At 36.6% G+C, this 19775-nt stretch overlaps 1 protein-coding gene across 9 annotated transcripts in view; it reads right to left on the bottom strand.

The window, feature by feature from the left end:
• The window catches only part of camk2d2 (calcium/calmodulin-dependent protein kinase (CaM kinase) II delta 2), a 48588-nt gene that overhangs the window by 3481 nt on the left and 25332 nt on the right, over positions 1 to 19775 (bottom strand). For 2 of the 9 annotated variants that reach the window (XM_067441965.1, XM_067441968.1), the window contains 17 exons: positions 18476 to 18541; positions 17884 to 17956; positions 17356 to 17458; positions 16282 to 16365; positions 15594 to 15688; positions 15284 to 15406; positions 15102 to 15185; positions 14618 to 14660; positions 11374 to 11414; positions 8991 to 9050; positions 6242 to 6286; positions 6090 to 6138; positions 5684 to 5782; positions 3879 to 3899; positions 2972 to 3047; positions 2588 to 2682; positions 2266 to 2494 (listed from right to left, as the gene is read on the bottom strand). In XM_067441965.1, the coding sequence (XP_067298066.1) occupies positions 2266 to 2494; positions 2588 to 2682; positions 2972 to 3047; positions 3879 to 3899; positions 5684 to 5782; positions 6090 to 6138; positions 6242 to 6286; positions 8991 to 9050; positions 11374 to 11414; positions 14618 to 14660; positions 15102 to 15185; positions 15284 to 15406; positions 15594 to 15688; positions 16282 to 16365; positions 17356 to 17458; positions 17884 to 17956; positions 18476 to 18541 (1386 nt within the window). Of the gene's footprint in view, positions 1 to 2261; positions 2495 to 2587; positions 2683 to 2971; positions 3048 to 3878; positions 3900 to 5683; positions 5783 to 6089; positions 6139 to 6241; positions 6287 to 8990; positions 9051 to 11373; positions 11415 to 14617; positions 14661 to 15101; positions 15186 to 15283; positions 15407 to 15593; positions 15689 to 16281; positions 16366 to 17355; positions 17459 to 17883; positions 17957 to 18475; positions 18542 to 19775 lie in introns of those variants that run through there. The other 7 variants (XM_067441967.1, XM_067441969.1, XM_067441970.1 and 4 more) reach the window with 7 other exon arrangements.

Here is a 19775-nt window from a genome sequence, read left to right as displayed (position 1 = left end):
AAGTCAACATAAAGAAAGTTGAGAAAGTTAATGCATGTGTGCAGTGGTATCAGTATATTAGATCTGTGCATTTGTCTTAAAGTGACAGTAGCCTAATATTCCTGCTGTATGTATGTTTAATCCGAATCAAACAACAAAGGACAAAGAAAGAAAATCACGCACTGCTCTTGACAACGTTTGAAACTGTAAGTTATATATAGTTTATAACTATAAGGATAATAAGGATAAATCAATAACCATGTTTAATTTTTACAGTGAAGACTATGCAGTGTTATTTTACATTTGCATTCTTTATTAAATTTCTGTATCTGAAAACTACTGTTAGCTCTACCTGAAAAGCACAGTTTATTTTATTTGTATCTTTATTCTATTGTATTTATTTGTGATTTTGCTCTTAATTTGATTATTTGTTCTTATTTTATGTTAATTATATTTAAATGTTTTATATTAGTTAGCTAGTATTTTCTCAATGTAAAGTTGTCTCTTCATTTTTTCCAGAGCTCTATGTATGTGTGTGTATAGGTATGTCTGTGTATATGTATGTGTGTGTATATATATACAGGTCCTTCTCAAAAAATTAGCATATGTGATAAAAGTTAATTATTTTCCATAATGTAATGATAAAAATTTAACTTTCATATATTTTAGATTAATTGCACACCAACTGAACATTTTCAGGTCTTTTATTGTTTTAATACTGATGATTTTGGCATACAGCTCATGAAAACCCAAAATTCAAAATCTCAAAAAATTAGCATATTTCATACGACCAATAAAAGAAAAGTGTTTTTATTACAAAAAAAAAGTCAACCTTCAAATAATTATGTTGAGTTATGCACTCAATACTTGGTCGGGAATCCTTTTGCAGAAATGACTGCTTCAATGCGGCGTGGCATGGAGGCCATCAGCCTGTGGCACTGCTGAGGTGTTATGGAGGCCCAGGATGCTTCGATGGCGGCCTTAAGCTCATCCAGAGTGTTGGGTCTTGCGTCTCTCAACTTTCTCTCCACAATATCCCACAGATTCTCTATGGGGTTCAGGTCAGGAGAGTTGGCAGGCCAATTGAGCACAGTAATACCATGGTCAGTAAACCATTTACCAGTGGTTTTGGCACTGTGAGCAGGTGCCAGGTCGTGCTGAAAAACGAAATCTTCATCTCCATAAAGCTTTTCAGCAGATGAAAGCATGAAGTGCTCCAAAATCTCCTGATAGCTAGCTGCATTGACCCTGCCCTTGATAAAACACAGGGGACCAACACCAGCAGCTGACATGGCACCCCAGACCATCACTGACTGTGGGTACTTGACACTGGACTTCAGGTATTTTGGCATTTCCTTCTCCCCAGTCTTCCTCCAGACTCTGGCACCTTGATTTCCGAATGACATGCAAAATTTGCTTTCATCCGAAAAAAGTACTTTGGACTACTTAGCAACAGTCCAGTGCTGCTTCTCTGTAGCCCAAAGTGGCTTGACCTGGGGAATGCGGCACCTGTAGCACATTTCCTGCAGATGTTTCTACTCCAGACTCAGTCCACTGCTTCCGCAGGTCCCCCAAGGTCTGGAATCGGTCCTTCTCCACAATCTTCCTCAGGGTCCGGTCACCATTTCTCGCTGTGCAGCGTTTTTTTGCCACACTTTTTCCTTCCCACAGACTTCCCACTGAGGTGCCTTGATACAGCACTCTGGGAACAGCCTATTCGTTCAGAAATTTCTTTCTGTGTCTTACCCTCTCGCTTGAGGGTGTCAATGATGGCCTTCTGGACAGCAGTCAGGTCGGCAGTCTTACCCAGGATTGCGGTTTTGAGTAATGAACCAGGCTGGGAGTTTTTAAAAGCCTCAGGAATCTTTTGCAGGTGTTTAGAGTTAATTAGTTGATTCAGATTATTAGGTTAATAGCTCGTTTAGAGAACCTTTTCATGATATGCTAATTTTTTGAGATAGGAATTTTGGGTTTTCATGAGCTGTATGCCAAAATCATCAATATTAAAACAATAAAAGACCTGAAATATTTCAGTTGGTGTGCAATGAATCTAAAATATATTTAAAATATATATATATACACACACACACACACACACACAAACTTATGTTAGTTGCGATTAATCACAATTAATTGATTTGGCAGCACTATATAAAATATAAATCATTTGTAACATAAATGTCTTTGCTTTCGCTTACAGTATGATCAGCTAAATTAGGAGGACCCTTTTAGTATCAACGTCATTATTACATAAACAAAACATAAGAAATGCTTTATGAGTCTTACTTGATGGGCACACTCGGGGCTCCAGAGCGATGGAAGTGTATGTTCAGCCACTTGCCATCTCGACGGTGCCAGACACGGGTCTCCTCCGATTGCATGGTGCGTGGCATCCCACTGCCATCCATGTACTGGGTCAGACGGATGTACGCGATACATGCCGCGTCCTCACCGATCAGATGCACATGGGGGTTCAGCAGGATAGTGTGTACAGGCTTATTACCTTTAGACAGAGCTAAAGGAAAGCCAAAGAAGAAACGGTGATCAAAATAACATTGTAAAACACAAGATATTACTTTCAAGTGTGAAAGGATTTTGGTCTTGATACCGTTCTCAAAGTAGAACCTGTGGAAGTCATGTCCCTCCACCAGGTTTCCCAAAGCTTCAGGCTCAAAGGAAGTAAGACCAGGATCGCAAATCTTTCTGTGAGAAAGAGAGCAGAAAGTAAAGCTAAAAGTCCTGTTTTATGGGCAAACATTGGTACAAAAGCACTAGGAACGTTCCCATTTTAGTCTGTGAAGAATAAATGTGAACGTTTGTAGTCGCTGATATCATCGGATTTTCCTTCTGATCTCCAATCTGCCAATCAAAAGCTGTTATTAAGTGAGGCTGGTTTCTAATAATAGACGGAGCACCTGTTACGAAAAGGTGACCGTTAAATATAACCTCAGTAATCAAGAGAATATAAAGCAATGCGTTAGTGTTCACTCACGCGTAAGCCTCAAAGTCGCCGTTGTTGATGGATTCTATCAGCTGTTCGGTCACTTTTATGATGTCCTGCTTTCGAGCTGAAACACACAGGGACATCTAGCGTGTGAGTCAGGCACCCTCACGGCACAAAAATCTAAATGATTAAATCAATATCCCAATAAAACTTGACTGAATTTTAAGCAATCCACAAAATGCAAACCTTTGTTTAGGAAGCACCAGAAAATGTTTCACAGTGAACAATTATACAAGTCTTTTCAGTTATTAGCTTTAGGGCTGGGCGATATACTGAATATTTGCAGTGAATTATCTGGCCTTCTTATGTGATTAGACAAATTTCACTATTTGTTTTTGTCGAACAATTCATAAGCAAATGGATGTTTTAATGGTTTCTCTGATTTAAACTTAACAAAAAAAATGTTGATTTGTTGCAATGAATCACATCAAACTGATTATCACTCAGTCATGGAAGTTCCTGCATTGCATTGGTGATGCATTTAAATAAAAATAAACACTTTTTCTAGTGTTTATTTAGTGAAACACCTAATTTGATTAATTATAAAGGAGGGAAACTCCTTTATAGCCATTTCAGAGCAAATACTGTACATAAATATCAAGATATAAGCAGAGTATGGGCAAAATGCAGTTTTCTTTTTTTATATCGCCCAGCCCTAAGTGGCTTACAAGAGAGGGTGTGTGAATTTTATGAGGTCTATGTACAATCTATAGTAGTTCTGTTTACTGCATTATTAAAAAGAGGCAATTTTGACACTCGATAAACAAAGGGCACCCAAAGGAAAGCGTATTCCAGAACTCCTAGTGTTCTACGATGAGTTTCAGAATGAGCAGTGTTTACTGGTAAAAAAATCACAGGCAACACTTTCATTCAAAGTATTAAAGTTTAAAATTACCTTTATTGATAACTTGGCAAGCTGAGGGACAGCAAAAAGATGGCTCATAATTGGTCAAAAAGGCAATTTCTTATGAAAGCACCAAATAAAACTAGTGCAATGTTTCTACGTCTACTGATGATGACATAATAACTCCAGCCCACCGGGCAAAAAGACGTTAAATGTACTTTGTACTTTCAATATTTAACAGTTCATTTAATGTGAAATATTAATTATATCATTCTCCAGCACTGAGTTTATGGTGCCTGCAAATTAATAGATGAAAAGAAAAAAGGAATGGATACGTCTTCTAGCTGATGTCTTTCGCCCGGAAGGCACTGAATGACAAATGAGATGGAAAAGGGTTTGCGGCTTTCAAACGAGAAAGAGAGGACTTTACTTTTCTTCAGAAAAGCATTCCATCTAATGCTGGTTTTCTCTAACAATGGACATGCTTTTAAATTGTAACATGGGGCCTTCAACCATTTTTCAACATCATTTTCATTATTCAGCATAATGCCACTGTTAGCATATGTGGAAACGCCATTCTCCTCTGTGTTTCATAAGATATCAAAATGGTTTTGGTCTAAGAATAAATGAAAACAATAATTTAGTGTGATTAATTACAGTATAATAAAATAATCCACTTTCTGAACTGTCTATTCAATGTTTTCACATTAATATCTTAACATTTTCCCAATTTGGGGGCTTTCTCAGAAAATATTAATGGCATATTATTTAAATCTATTGACAGCCCTAAAAATAATACAAACACATTTTTTTCATCATGTGAAACACAGACTCTAGACAAAATGCATTTTTGTCATATGGTCATGTCAACATAAATGTGCAAACAGAATCTGACGTTGAAAAAAACAGCGTATTGTCCTTTTCAATACTGGTTTAGGTCCATTCCATATTGCTGAGCTTGAACAAATCCAAAGGGATTCTATTTGTTTGAATATGGGGTTAGGGTTAGATTTATTTTCTCAGGTTGGATTGGTGGGAGAGGGAGCGATACTAAAAAGGAGAAGCAATCATCAGGCTCTCAGGCATGGAGCAGGATGGGATACCGGAGCAAGTGCAGTGGATCTCTCCATATTAGGAATACTGGGTGCAATACAGGACAATGCAGAATCTAGTCCTAGGACACAGGGGCAAAAGGTCAACTGAACAATCTTTTGAGTAAGAAGAGGTTTGTTAGTGATGCAACCGGAAGGTCTCAAGCACCTATAGAGAGCTAAAAGGCACTCAGGTGGTTCCAGAATGAAGAGCACTAAAGGCAAAAGAAGGGTCTTTCTCCCACGTTGAGGGCGTTTGAGTTGGTGAAGAGCTCATGTTCTGGTACTTACACATTAAAACCTGATTTCCCATTTATTTGAGCATCTCTGTATTGATTCAGAGATTTGCTTTTAATCCATCAGGCCTTTCTAACACATGCTACACGCATCTATGTCTCCCTCTCCTTCACAGACTGGAGTAGGTGTGTTTTGTCTTGTGGTTTTAATACTAATCTAAATTAGAATCTGAAGTTTCTTCTAAAACTATTGTGATTTATGATTTTCTTGGCCTTTTAAAGTCTTAAAACGCACAGTCCAGGAAGAAAAGGCGGGCACAAACGTGTGTCTGATAGAAGCAGCTGGATGGATTAAAACATTCGGAGCATTGATGAAGAATGAAGTTTGGTGTTGTAAATTAAAGAATATCCTTAAAAGAGCAGATCTGAGTAGTTGAGGGGCCTCTCGATCATACAGGGGAGGGCGAAGCATTTGAACGACGTCAGGGGAGGACGGGGTGATTTTGTCTCCTGCCCGTTACGGACTTACTCTGCACCGAGGAGTTGGGCGCCTGCTTGGGCTCGGAGTTTTGCGGGCGGCCCGCGGGTTGCCAGATTGAATTAATGCTGAGGTTTCCAAATCGTCTGGCTGTACATTGAACCAATGAGAGGAAGAAACAACAGGAGCAGGACAAACGAAAAAGAAGACATTTCAAATAGCACACTCGACAAGAAATACTAAAACAGACACGCTTAAGCGGGGAAACGAACGAAGGATGGAGGGGAGAATGACAGCAACGGCAGAGTACAAATTCGGAGGGGAAAGTAAACAATAAAGAAAGTCCATACGACTGAGGAGAAGCACAGATGGGAGACATATCGAGGAGGGGAAACAGCAACAAACGGCACGGCACGTCTAGGGACAGACACATGGGCGGAGAGAAGTCAAGCTTTACCTTTAAGGTCCTCATCTTCAATAGTCGTGTTGGCACTCTCTGTAGACTCCTTGAGAAATGTGAAAAGATCCTTGTGAATCACTTTAAGACTGGTCACAGGACAGTTCCATTCCTTGTATCATGCCACTGATAACAGAAATGCATCCAATTACCTTGTTTCTGTCCACTGGGTTGTGGATCACGGTAGTTTGTGGCTCCTGAAAGATTGAAAGGGAGTGAACAAAACATTATTTGTATATGAAAAGTATGCTTGATGCAGCACAATGGCAGATAATGGCTGTGTACTAGACACAACATGCATGGAATTGCAAATGATTTTGTTTCCAGGTATTCAGGGGGGAATATATATATATATATATATGAAATATATATATATATATATATATATATATATATATATATATATATATATATATATATATATATATATATATAAACTACTAAATCTGACCAGCATAACAAGACTATCAGAACAGCATCTCATTTCTCCCATTAGTGATGTATCATGTGTAGTGCATATGGCCTGCATGACAATTGAGTCGAAAACACACTTCTTCCTCTCATTCCTGCTTAGGTTGGTGATTAATCCTGAAAGTGTACAGTGGAAATTGTCCGCCAAACAATACAGTCCATAATTTAAAATCTTTTGGTCATCTAATATTTTTGAAATGGACTCATTAGTTCTGATATTGTGATTCTCTAAAATGACTCCTTTTCAAACTGGAACAAAAATATCCTATTGGTTTGGAGTATTATTGGAACTGCCATAAAATATTTTTAGCAAGCATTTTTTTTATCAAAGCAACTTAAAATGAAGTACAATCAAGTGCACACTACTATAGCAAGAAATTGCAGAAATCTGACATATGGCAGATATTACAATATATATATGCAAAATATATACACTACCATTCCAAGTTTTTTATTTTATTTTAATAAATACATTTTTATTCAACAAGGATGCAATAAAACGTATAAGGTATGCAAGATTTATATTACAAATAAATGTTCTTTTGAACTGCCAATTAATCAAAGAATCTATAGAAAACCTGAAAGCACAGCTGTTTCCAACATTAAAAATTACAAGATATATTTAGAAATATACGCATATTTATTTTTTAATCATTTGACATTGGTAGAGAAATGGCTGCTAAAATTCAGGAATGAATTACATTTTTAAATTATATTAAAATATAAAACACTTATAATAATATTTCAAAATATTACTGTTTTCATTCAATTAAATACAGTCTTGGTGAGCATAAGAGACATTTTTTCCAAAACATTTTATATATATATTTTCAAATGCTTGGCTGGTAGTGTATGCTTAAAATACATCCAGTGCAAATATTATTTTCATGCATTACAGTACATGTGTTTTAATGTATTGCTTGCCATATATCTTATTTATTGGAATTACTAAATAAATCACAAGAATGTCAGCTTTCTCTTGCAATATGAGTTAATCTTACTCTTTTTTTTTTTTTAAACAAACAGGAAGTGGATCATCAGAATGGGGTGAGTCCTAGGTCTCTCTCTCTCTCTCTCTCTCTCTCTCTCTCTCTCTCTCTCTCGCACACACACACACACACACACACACACACGCACTGTAATTAATCAGCCTGGTGGTCTCTGAGCGGGACTGAGCAAAATTGATCACGTCTTGTCTAATCACCACCAGATTAGAGAAGATTACATATGTGTGCCTGTCACTTGTCTCAGACACCCAGTGAGTGTGTGAGTTTGATAGAGAGAAATGTCTGTCAGTATGAGTGCGTCACTGTGTCGTCAGTCTGAGAGACGTTTGTTTACGCACATGTCAGGGTCATTATGGATGGCAAACAATTTTAAGCTACACAGACAGCGAAGCTCCAAGCGTATGACCCTATCAAAGCAATGCTAACACCAGCCATGCACAGCACAGCATTCACTCCAAGTACTTCAAACTCTGATTCAACAAGATTTAGATTTAAGCAAAAGGGAAATACAAATGGGCAAGTAGTAGATTAATGACAATACACCATGACTGTGCAAGCATAACTACAAGCGTTATATGGATTTTTGTGCTTGAGATGGCATAAAACTACATCACTACAAAACATCAAGCAGCAGCAGTCGCTTTTGATGTTTCAAACACCATTTGAATGAATGCAACCCTAAATTTCCTAGAATTAAGAGTTCAAATGGAAGAACACAAGAACACGTGACGACATGTGAGGTGAATAAAGTCATGCAAGGTTCACGGAACTCGGGTAGAAACACCAACAGTTCCAGATTTACCAGCCCTTGGTTTTCCTTGCATATCTTTGTCTTTTATTCTTGTCTGAATGAAAATAGATCACAAGGTCTTTGACCTATTCTACATAGTATATACAGTAAACAGTTACAAACTGTACATAGATTAAAGTATAAAAGTGATGCATTAGCTTATTAGCATTTATGGTACAACTGACAACCAAGATAAAAAATGCGAATTGTGAAAGCATTCCAAAATGTAGGCGCAATATTAGGTAGAATCCTAAGCCAGCATTAGATTTATCATTTTCAGATAAACCAATCCCAGATTGCAATGCAATATAAGAAATGTTGACTGTAAAATACAATTTCACAATTTCACCCAATAACCCAGTATGGTCTCTGCTTGCTATATTATTGTTAGCTTAGCAACATGCTAGCATTATAATCAAATAATGATCGCGTGCTTTACACGTTATATGCTATTTTGTGTTGCTGCATGATAACTTATGAGAACGACGTAGTAAACAGCAAGGTAGCTCTTTAGGTTTTGGAACAGAGCTGTTGTATTGTGGTGAAAAGGTAAGCAAATCTGGCTCGTTGGTAAAAGGGGGAGGGTCTACTGGAGTGATGTCGTGCAGGGGGTGAGGTTGTTGTCATGGGTACCAGTGCTGGGGCGGGGCCTGTGTCTTTGGGGCTGCTGGCTAGGTTGGTTTTGTTGTTAACCTGTAAGTGGGATGAGGAGCAGATCACACATTACAAAATATCACACTTACGGGATCTATTGCATCACAGGAGTACAAAATTACACAAGACTGGGGGAAGAGGGGGGTTCTGTGACAGGGCATCCACAACTAGGAATAGACAGATATATTGACAAGCACAGATACACATGGAAGGGATCTGACGATGAATGATATGATGAGTGCAGCATCTCACAAACTATGGTGGACACAAACCTGAACATATACTCTGCCACAAATAAGAGATCTAAATTAAAGGTCCTGAGGTTTTTTAAACGTATTAATTTATTAATTATATGTGACCCATGGAGTCTAAAGGAGTCGGAATGCGCAAAGGCTAATTTCAAGCTACAGGCAAAACAAATGAAACATTTAGATTTTTGCCTCATCAAGTGATCCCGATGCTGCAAATAGCAATTAAACATCTAAAAGTATCTTTATTTGTACGAACAATTATCTTACTCTCACTAACTGACAGATCTGACGTGTGCGCACCAAGACGCCTCACAAAACACGATCTCGATATACACAAAATTATAGTGGTTTGAAATATCTGTCTTGATATAAAATATTTTATCTGTTATGTCTAATGTAAACGTTTGGTAAACTGCTTGTAGCTCGGTCCTGTTTTTTCCAATTCAAACAAAGAATACATTATTTTGACTGAAAATAATAATAGCTTTATCTCTCTCTCTCTCTCTCTCTCTCTCTCTCTCTCTCTCTCTCTCTCTCTCTCTTTCTCTCTCTCTCTCTCTCTCTGTCTCTCTCTCTCTCTCTCTCCTTTTTAGTTACCATATAGCACTTTCTTAATGCGTGTTCCTGGTATTACTGTAAATAAATCATCAGTGCACTTTCCAAGATCCAATTATATCTGATGCTAAACAACAAGTCTCACCACTATATTTTTTCTTGTGCAATTTCCTGTTTCAACTGAGCATACTCAGTATGTCACATTATGGAAGTAAAATGGGTTGTGAACTGCAATTCATATTATTAACATATCCATTCTTAACTAATTTAAAAAAAAATCTTCGAGAATTTATTTCATTTCCTCTTAGAATAAAATCTGATAAAGACATAAAAGACATATGAGTGACAGGATCATTCAACATCACATTTTGTTACTCATGTCAGAATCAGATGTAAGAAATCTCAAGGCTATTGTTTTAGATTTTATGATCTAGATCCGAAAATAAAATGAGGCCGGAAAAAAAAAGTAGATTGGGCGAATTCACTAAACACCATCACAAAAACCTGCAACCTCTCTTGGGGTTTCTAGCATAGTGCTACACTATGCATATTTAAATTAAAGTGCACCTATTATGCTATTTTAAAGATTTTTTTTAGACGTCTCCTAAAATCTGTTTACAAGAATCCAAGTTCAAAAGACACATTCATTATGTCATTCATTGCATATCACCTCGGTTGACAGGGTGACAGTTGATGGCACCAATTGACTTCCATAGTATAAAAAAATTCAATGGAAGTCAATGGGTGCCGTCAACTGTTTGGTTACCAACATTCTTTAAAATATCTTCTTTTATGTTCAACAGAATAAAGAAACTCATACAGGTTTTGGAACAATATGAGGGTGAGTAAATGACGACAACATTCTCATTTTTAGCTGAACTGTCCCTTTACGTAAAATACATTTTTATATAATACTGAAACACTGAAACACAAAATGAGAATGATGGGTAATTCCATTTAATGTCCAACAAATTCAGGGAATTAACTAAACTAGACATTTCATAAATAACTGAGGCCTACTTCACACATTCACAGGTATTTTTAGAAACAGTTTTTCCTTTCTCTGCTTAAAAAAAAGTGTGTCCACATTAAAACGAAAAACACACTATGTATGAAGCACTGTCAAGAGCATGCCAAAGTCATGTTGGCCAATCAGAAGCCTGGAAAATATAGTTAAGCCGCATATAAAAAGCTGCGGTTTTGAAAATACCCGTGTTCGTGTGGACATGGCCTAAAAGGTCCAAATAGATTTTTATTGACAAAATGTAATATATTTCCTATAAAACCTGAAAATCGGAATTGAAATGGAATTTATCAAAATGCCACAGCATATATTATATGCTGTATATATAATATATTAACTATAGAGTTAATATATTATAAACTACTGATCCGTATTTGATAAAGACCTCCAAAAAAACAACCAAACAAACAAATGCAACTTGAAAGATGCACAATGTTCTGCTGCAAGATTATTCTTAGTCATTGCCAAGTACTTGCGTTCTTTAGACATCTTAGTTTTGCCAAAAAATGAATAGGAAACAGATTTAACCCACCTTCACACCATCTGTCTTCTTGTTCAACAAGCTCTTGGCTGCTGTTGGGTGAAAAATAAAAAAGAAGCATGAATAATTATGTATTACATTACAAATCCATGAAAGCACATGCAGCAGGCATTCTGAGATTATTGTTCTTCTTATTGTGTCACAAGACCTCGGGCAGGAAAAACAACTCACAGTCATTCAAATCATTCATTTTTAGGATAGGAACTCTTGATACACAAATGCAAGGCTAAGGGATCAAAAAGATTAAACCCGAAGTAAGCAATTCTTTTCTTAGAGGATGTGTGTTTGTGTTCAAAAATGATATGCTGTACAATTTTCTCACTGCCTACAACTGTAAACTGGACAATTTCAAGAATAAAAGTGTCACTTTTTACCTAAAATACAGTACACTATCTCTTTTAAACATACATAATTACGTTATCATAATATCTTGATGATTGAACTGTTTATGTGCATAATAATACAATTTATTGAATTTTTCACAATATAGCATCGCAAACATAGTTTACAGTCTTGAAACTTCTTGAACAAAATGTAAAAGCAGTGCACATATTTTTCCTCGAAGAAAGAGTTGCTTTAGAATACAGTTCATCACAAATTAAGTGCAGACGACCATACATCTATTACATTAAATTCAAGCTTTTCTATCATTCTATTATAACATGTTCCCAACTACATTTTGCTAACAGCCATCGTGTATGAGAAAATGCTTAACCTTTTAACTGCACATTATTTATAAATGTAACATTCCAGGATGTACATGAACATATCCAGATGAAAATGTAACCAGAAAATGTGCAAGCACTGAAGATACTTGTTCTACGAGCAAGACAGGAAACATTTACTCTCCCAGTAACTCAAAATTATCTTCATGATTACATTCATAATGTACTGATTGTTATATTATTATATAACTGAACATGCGTATTTGCAGTTTCAACTTGCAGTTTTGTTTTAAAAATTACATATATACTAAATGTTAGTTGACGTTATGAATGTAATAGGTTTGATTACATGCAAACAAGGGTAATTAGTAGCTCAGAGTAACAGGGAAGTGTGTCAAACAAGCAAACCAGCTGACTGGTTAGAGTAAAAACACATCCCCTTCTTATGTCCAATCAGACTCTTACCTCACAGGACACACAGGACCCCCCCAAAAAGAGATAAAGCAATGATGAACAGGAAAGAAATGTTAAATAAAATGTCTGAAAAGGGTACCTTACTTTAACAGACTTTGTTAAAAAAATAAATAAATAACCAAATTAACCAAATTAACCACCAATTAACTAAAAACGATATATGGAAGAAGAAAAAAAAATATTTCCAAGTTTATTATCTAAAATAAAAAAGAATGGAGTCTAGGCACTCATGTCAACTGCCAGTCATTAGAGTATTAGCAGACTGTCTGCTTAATAGCTGCTAACACTTGGTCTGACTAGTAGTAGTTTGTACAAAGTAAGTAGGGTACAATGGGGCTAAAGGCACATCTTAAGAAAATAGATTTTTTCATTACTCCCATATAGTATGATTGCAGTAAAAATATATAACTTTGTACCAAACATTGATGGAGCAAAAGATTTTGAGTGAAAATAAAATGAAAATCGTCTATTTTGTTAAAAAATCTTATAAATGAGGTGTATATGAGGTGGCAAGGTGGGCCTTTTAATCCTGTGTTTGGGGATGGGGCAAAAGGCACACATTATTGATCTAAATACTTTAACTAAAATATTATGTTTTTAATTAAAGTTAACACTTGTTCAAAACAATCACTTTAGCAAAGTTTGCATTATTTTCTGTTAATTTTGATAAATATATTTGCTAAATATAAATATACTGTCATTAAAGGTCAATTGAGATCCCATAATTAACAGTACAGTAGTAACAATGTGATATTTTATTACATAATAAGATTATATATATGGTTACTTTATAACAGTGATTATTTCTAAGGTGGACACCCAACCTAAGTCTGAATCTTACCATGTCATGTTGACAAATGGAAAAGGACATATGTAAATATTTATTATCATGTTAATTATTGTGTCTTTAGCCCTACCAGCATGGCCCTACCTTTTACCCCAAATAATAATAACAATAATAATTTGTTACATATAGCGCTTTTCAAGGCAATGTAACCAACCACCATACTTTTAGATATTCTTCCATTATTGAAAAACTGTTGCATTAATTACCTTTTAAAACTGCTTTAATTTTAAAATTATTTAAAATTTTACAACTGAAAATCGTTAAGAAGACCTTTGTCTCAAAATATACTTAATCATTTTGGCAATTCTCATTTTTAGCAAAGAAACAACTTTGTGCTACTGGCTGCAATCGCGTCAAGATTTAGCGAAAATGTCCACGATGATCTTGAAAAGCAGATGTATAGGAAAGTGCTGCGGCAAGTTTTTGTGCCATTTAGTGGTTTAGAGTAGCCTGACAAGCCAGACCCACATCAAGATGTTTGGTCTGGAAACTCACCATAGACAGGGCTCAATCCGAGGGGCGGGATAAACGGTTGTCTTTCAAACTCCCTCTGCTCGCGATAGGATAGCGCTACCACCAACCAGAGCAACGAAGGTGAAACAGAGCTTGTTGATAGATTAAACATTCACCGTATCCGGTCGGCTAAACTCCGAACACATCTTCCCTTTTTAAGAATGACTTCAGTGGCGTTCTTTGTTCGTTCTAAGAGAAAAGCTTAACTCCAAGTCTTCTAGAATCGCAGTCAAAGCTGATTCGAAAGACCGCCGCCGTTCGCCAGTTTCTGTGTTTACTAAAAGCACGCAAACGCAACTCGGCCGTCGTCATTATGGCCCCGCCCGCCGACTCTATCCACGATGTGATTGGCCCGTCCAGAGTGAGGGGAATACAGCTCAGAAGGGTATTGAGAGTTCCTAGACGACACTTGCGGGCAGATTAAATTTGCTGCCGCTAGGGTGCGTCTAGATTTCTAGGCTAGGTTTAGAGGCCAATGAAATCAAATGCGCCTTTTACCCCTGGTGCGCCTTTATCTCCATTGTACCCTACCCTACATGTTAACTTATTCTACTAACCCTGACCTAACAGTCTACTAATACTCTAATGAGAGTTGGTTGGCATGTAGTTGCAAAGTTACTTATAGCTAGTGTATAATGTGGACTGTTGAAATAAAGTGTAACCGAAGTGTAATACAGCTGTAGGATAAACACACTCAAACACATTCACACATACAGGTCAGCAGAGCCAGACATACCTGAGAAGTTTCTTGTGACCAGGAGAGTGGTCAAAATAGCACCCTAGTTGCAAAAAAGTTTTAGAAATAAAATAAAAGGAAAAAAAAAAACAAGCAAGAGAGAAATGAAAGAAAGACTAGTAAAGAAGCAACAGCAAGAGCAAAGTATACCCCCATTTTCATAATGTATTAGAAGGATGCCTAATTTGCTAGAATATCTTGTCTGTTTGGGGCATTGCAAATTATCATTTTATTACAAACTTTCCATTCCCCATAACATTAACATGAAGTGTAATATAATTAGTTAGTATAATTAGATAGGGAGTAAAGAAATAATGCATTCCATTTAAAAGCAACATTATAAATCTAGATCTTGCATGTAGTGAGTAGATAAATACATGTTGAAATCCATGTGAAGAAAACTCTCAAGGTGTGAAGAAAGCTAAAGATGACATGTAGAAGTTGTTTGAAGAAATTCTAAAAAATAAACCACACCAAAACTCACCTTGAGTTTCCTCCTGGCATTGAATTTCTTCAAGCACTCCACGGTTTCCTGTCTGTGCATCATAGAGGCTACAGTGGAGCGTTGCTACAAAAAGAGAAAGAAAGAAAGAAAGAGTGACCCCAAGTCCTTATTGAGGAATAGGAAATTATTTTGTATGCATGTTAGTGTGTTGGAACACATACGCAGATCCAGGGGTGTTTGAGGGCTTCAGCAGCGGTGATGCGTTTAGAAGGATTGATAGTCAACATCTTATTAATCAGATCTTTAGCTTCAGGGGTCACTGTGTCCCACTCAGGAGAAGGAAACTACATAGATAAGAGATAAGACAACACAATAATGCGTCATTTAATCATTTTGTATGAATTTGTATGAAGCCTTGGAAGCCAGCAGTTATTAGCATCAGATACATTTGTAGCTCTTATAGTGTGTTCTTAGCATTCACCCCAGCTTTGTCAACACTTTGCAGACAAATAATTAGAAATTCAGACTCACGTCATAAGCACCAGCCTTAATCTGCTGATAGAGGCGATGCTGGTCTTCATCCCAAAATGGAGGATATCCAACCAGCAGAATGTAGAGAATCACACCTATGAAACACATATCATACTATACATTCAGAGAGGAAAATTCTTCAAACAAATACTCAAACATCAACTACGCTTGACATAAACTGGGCTCTAACGTCTGTATTCAAGCAATCGCATTCAAACAGCACACAGAGTAAGGTAGAACTACGGTTTCAGACATCTATCACAGTAATTTCATGTTTCATTTGAGTGACTGTCCCAAGATATTCTTTGAAGAAACACTATGGTGCATAAATATGGTATTCAATCAGTACCATTTGGAATCCATATCTCAAAGTTCCACTGTATTTTCATCTGTCCATCTTTTTGTAAGTGGGAAGAACATCCTGATGGTGAATTTGAATAATTGTGCAATCATTTTTACATCAAGGCTAAATTGAAACATTCATTCAACTGCTTGAATTGGACTAACTAGTTTTAAGCCTAAAAACAGAAAGACAATTTGCCAGGGACACTCCATTTGACTGATTAGATTCAAGGCTGCTTAAAAACTCAGGCTGAAATGATTTAATAATCAGTTAATGAGCTTCAACAGTGACATCCATCACACCAACTTATGAGGCTGATATTTTTGTGGCTCATTCATTCCTTACCGCAGGCCCACATGTCCACAGGTTTGCCATAAGGATCTTTCCTCAAGACCTCAGGGGACAGGTACCCTGGAGTACCAGCAAAACCTGAAAAAAGCGGGGAATAAAGAAACAGTATTTAATTATTATTTAGAATATGAAAATATTTGCCAAGTTGGCAAGTAAAAGCTTAGTCATGCAGAATTGTTTACAGGATAATTACTAATAAAGCGATTTTCCCTATAGACTTCTGTTTTTGCAGCCTTTGCTAGTCCTAATTACATATTAAACAAAACAGAATTATGTTTATAGCATATTTGCTTTCATTAAATATTCTCTTTACAACAACACACTACTGTTCAAAAGTTTGGGGTAAAGATTCTCATGTTTTTTGAAAGTCTCTTCTTTTCACTCTGACGAATTGACGGAGTAACCAGATTCAAACTAATAACTTTAATGAATCCGTAACTTTGGTTCAAAGTCCTCATGAAATCAAAATTACCTTATTTACTTTGTTAGCACATATTAAAGGTCTTAGGGTGAACAATTAACCCGTGTAATTTAATACACAGAAAAAAATTGTTTGTCACGGTAATCTTTAATCAAAATAATATTATTTTACCAAATGTCCCCACAATGTTATATAACCCTGAGAATACCTACATTGTGGGGACCAGCCAGCGGACATGTGCGGAGCTGTGTAAATTGATTCATAAACATTCTAAATTATGTTTTATTTGAAAATGTAAAAATGGTCCCCATGAGGAAAACATCTTATAAATCATATAAGAGTTTTTTTTTGAGAAAGTAAAAATGCAGAATGTTTCCTGTGATGGGTAGGTTTAGTGTGTGTGTGTGTGTGTGTGTGTGTGTGTGTGTGTGTGTGTGTGTGTGTCTGTGTGACTCCGCCCACTGCACGCCTCCACAAATTTGTCTTTTTACGGAAAGAATCGGTACAGTGTATCTGTGTTTTATAAATATGATATGAGATATTAAGGAAGCAAACAAAACTACTCTATAGGTACTCAAGATTAACATGAGACTGGCAGAAACTGTGTGTGTTTTGTACCCTTTAATATATTATTTTATGGTACTTACCAAACCATGCCTGCTGATCACCTTGGACCTCTATGGCCAAACCAAAGTCAGCCAGCTTAACTGCCGCCCCCTTCATCTTACTGGCCAACAGCAAATTCTCAGGCTTTGAGAAAAACATGCAGATACACAAGCATATCACTATATGGTCTTACTTCTCCCTTAGGTAATGGCTTTTTTAAAAGCAGCTATTTATTGAATAAAAGATTTTTTGAACAGCAGCCATGCTATGATGACTCATTCCTCCTCAGCAGGTTGAAATACATTTTGGAGGAAGAACAAAAAAGCTAAATCTGTCAAGAGTCTGAATTGTGTCCACGCAAATGTGGATTGATTATCACTAGCTAAAAGGCTTTGTGAAGACTTCAGTAGATGAAAGGATAAAATATTAGATTCTCAGACACAGCAAGGCTATATTCTGTTAGACCATTTGAGATCCGGCTACGTCAGACTGTGCTAAATTTAGCACTGGACTCTGCTACAATGAGCACCACTGTCTGGAGAAGTGTGTGGGTGTGTGTGTGTCCTGACCTTCAGATCCCGGTGGACAATCCCATTAACATGGCAGTGATGAACGCTCTCCAAAATCTGCTGAATGCAGTGACTGAGAGAGAGAGATATGGTGAAAGAGAAAGGTAAGACAGAGGGGAAGTGTGACAATGGCAGGCAAAAGGAACAAAAAAGTAAAAAAAAAAAAAAAATCAAGTAACATAATCAGTAAAAACAGGGAACTTAGAGGAAAATAGAGATAATAGGGACTTTATCAGCCTTTTATGAAGTACCAATGCAGGATTGTACATAGAATTATACATTCCTGAGAACGCATGCAGTAATTAATCATCTATAAATAACATGCTGCACATTTTCTTGTCCAGCTCCGAAGACACACATGCACATTTTCCTTTACACATGCAAAATTACACTCGAGGAGGCGAGGCTGTAAAGGGAAGCAGTGTATAATTTATCATTAGTATAAATAACTTGCACACAGAGAAACAGGCTCGCAAAAGAGTCATGTGACCTAAAAGAACGGTCTGTAAGCATATTTTATGTAGAACAAACTTGACGTTAATGAATGTGCTAATGTGCTGCTATTGTAATGTGTCTGTCCGCATGTTCTTACCTGGCATCAGCCTCGCTGTAGTACTCTCTGGCTACAATGTCTTCAAACAGCTCACCTCCAGTAACCCTGAGGTCAAAGGTAAATTACTGCCTATCAAAAGCTGTTTTTGCTTCAGAGAAACTTTTTTTAGAGCTCTTTTTCTGAGATTTTAAAACAATGCTACATGCTCTTTTAAATGGTTAATTGCTTAGGAGTTCTATTCTATGCACAATCTTAAAGCCAGATTCACCAATCAAAAAAGTCACTGTTGCCATAGAAACAGGGAATTGCCATCATTTCCACAGTGCAGAGTTTTTGCAAGATAGTGGTAGACAGTTAGACTGTTAAGTGGAGTAACAATAGACATTATAAGGGGAAGGGTAGACAAACCATTATGGCAATAATCAATATGGTGTCTTTCAATCAAAAGTGCAAACTGAATGAAGCAAAGGCAATTTATAAATGCAGAAATAATATACTTAAAGGGGTTAGTTCACCCAAAAATGAAAATTCTCTCATTAATTACTTTCCCTAATGTCGTTCGACACCTGTAAGACCTCCGCTCATCTTCGGATAACAAATGAAGATATTTTTGTTGAAATCCGATGACCCAGACAGCCCTTCATTGACACCAATGTCATTTCCTCTCTCAAGACCCATAAAAGGCTCTAAAGACGTCATTAAAAGTCCATCTCACCATAGTGGCTCTACCACCATTTTATGAAGTGACGAGAATAGTTTTTGTGCGCAAAAAAAACTAAATAACGTCTTATATAGTGATGGGCTGATTTTAAAACAACAGTTACGAATCAGAGTATCGATTCATAATTTGGATCGCGTGTCGAACTGCCAAACTGCTGAAATCACTTGACATTCCAAATCATGTCGCTTCATAAAAAAAATTATTGTAGGGCCACTGTAATGAGATGGACTTTTAATGACGTCTTTAGAGCCTTTTATGGGTCTTGAAAATGGAAATTACATTGGTTTCAATGAAGGCCTGTCTTAGCCTTCGGATTTCAAAACAAATATCTTCATTTGTGTTCCGAAGATGAACGAAAAGGTCTTACGGGTGTCGAACGACATTAGGGTAAGTAATGAAAGGTGCACTATGTAGTATTTACGCAGTAAAATATCCAAACAAAACACTAGGCCAGTGTTATATATTTTATTCAGTTGAGTATCTACAATATCCCAAATGTTTCCAACTATTTGTAGATTGTGAAGAAAATTTGCTATTTTAACTAAGGACCGGGACAGCATAGCGTTTGAGCGAGTCGCCTGTCAATCGCGTCATATCTGCGTAACCCTCGATTTTATT

The sequence above is a fragment of the Pseudorasbora parva genome, chromosome 4, assembly GCF_024679245.1.
Source record: "Pseudorasbora parva isolate DD20220531a chromosome 4, ASM2467924v1, whole genome shotgun sequence".
NCBI classification, from domain to species: domain Eukaryota; kingdom Metazoa; phylum Chordata; class Actinopteri; order Cypriniformes; family Gobionidae; genus Pseudorasbora; species Pseudorasbora parva.
The sequence above is the reverse complement of the archived record's forward strand: the minus strand, read 5'-3'. Positions and strand labels throughout refer to the sequence as shown.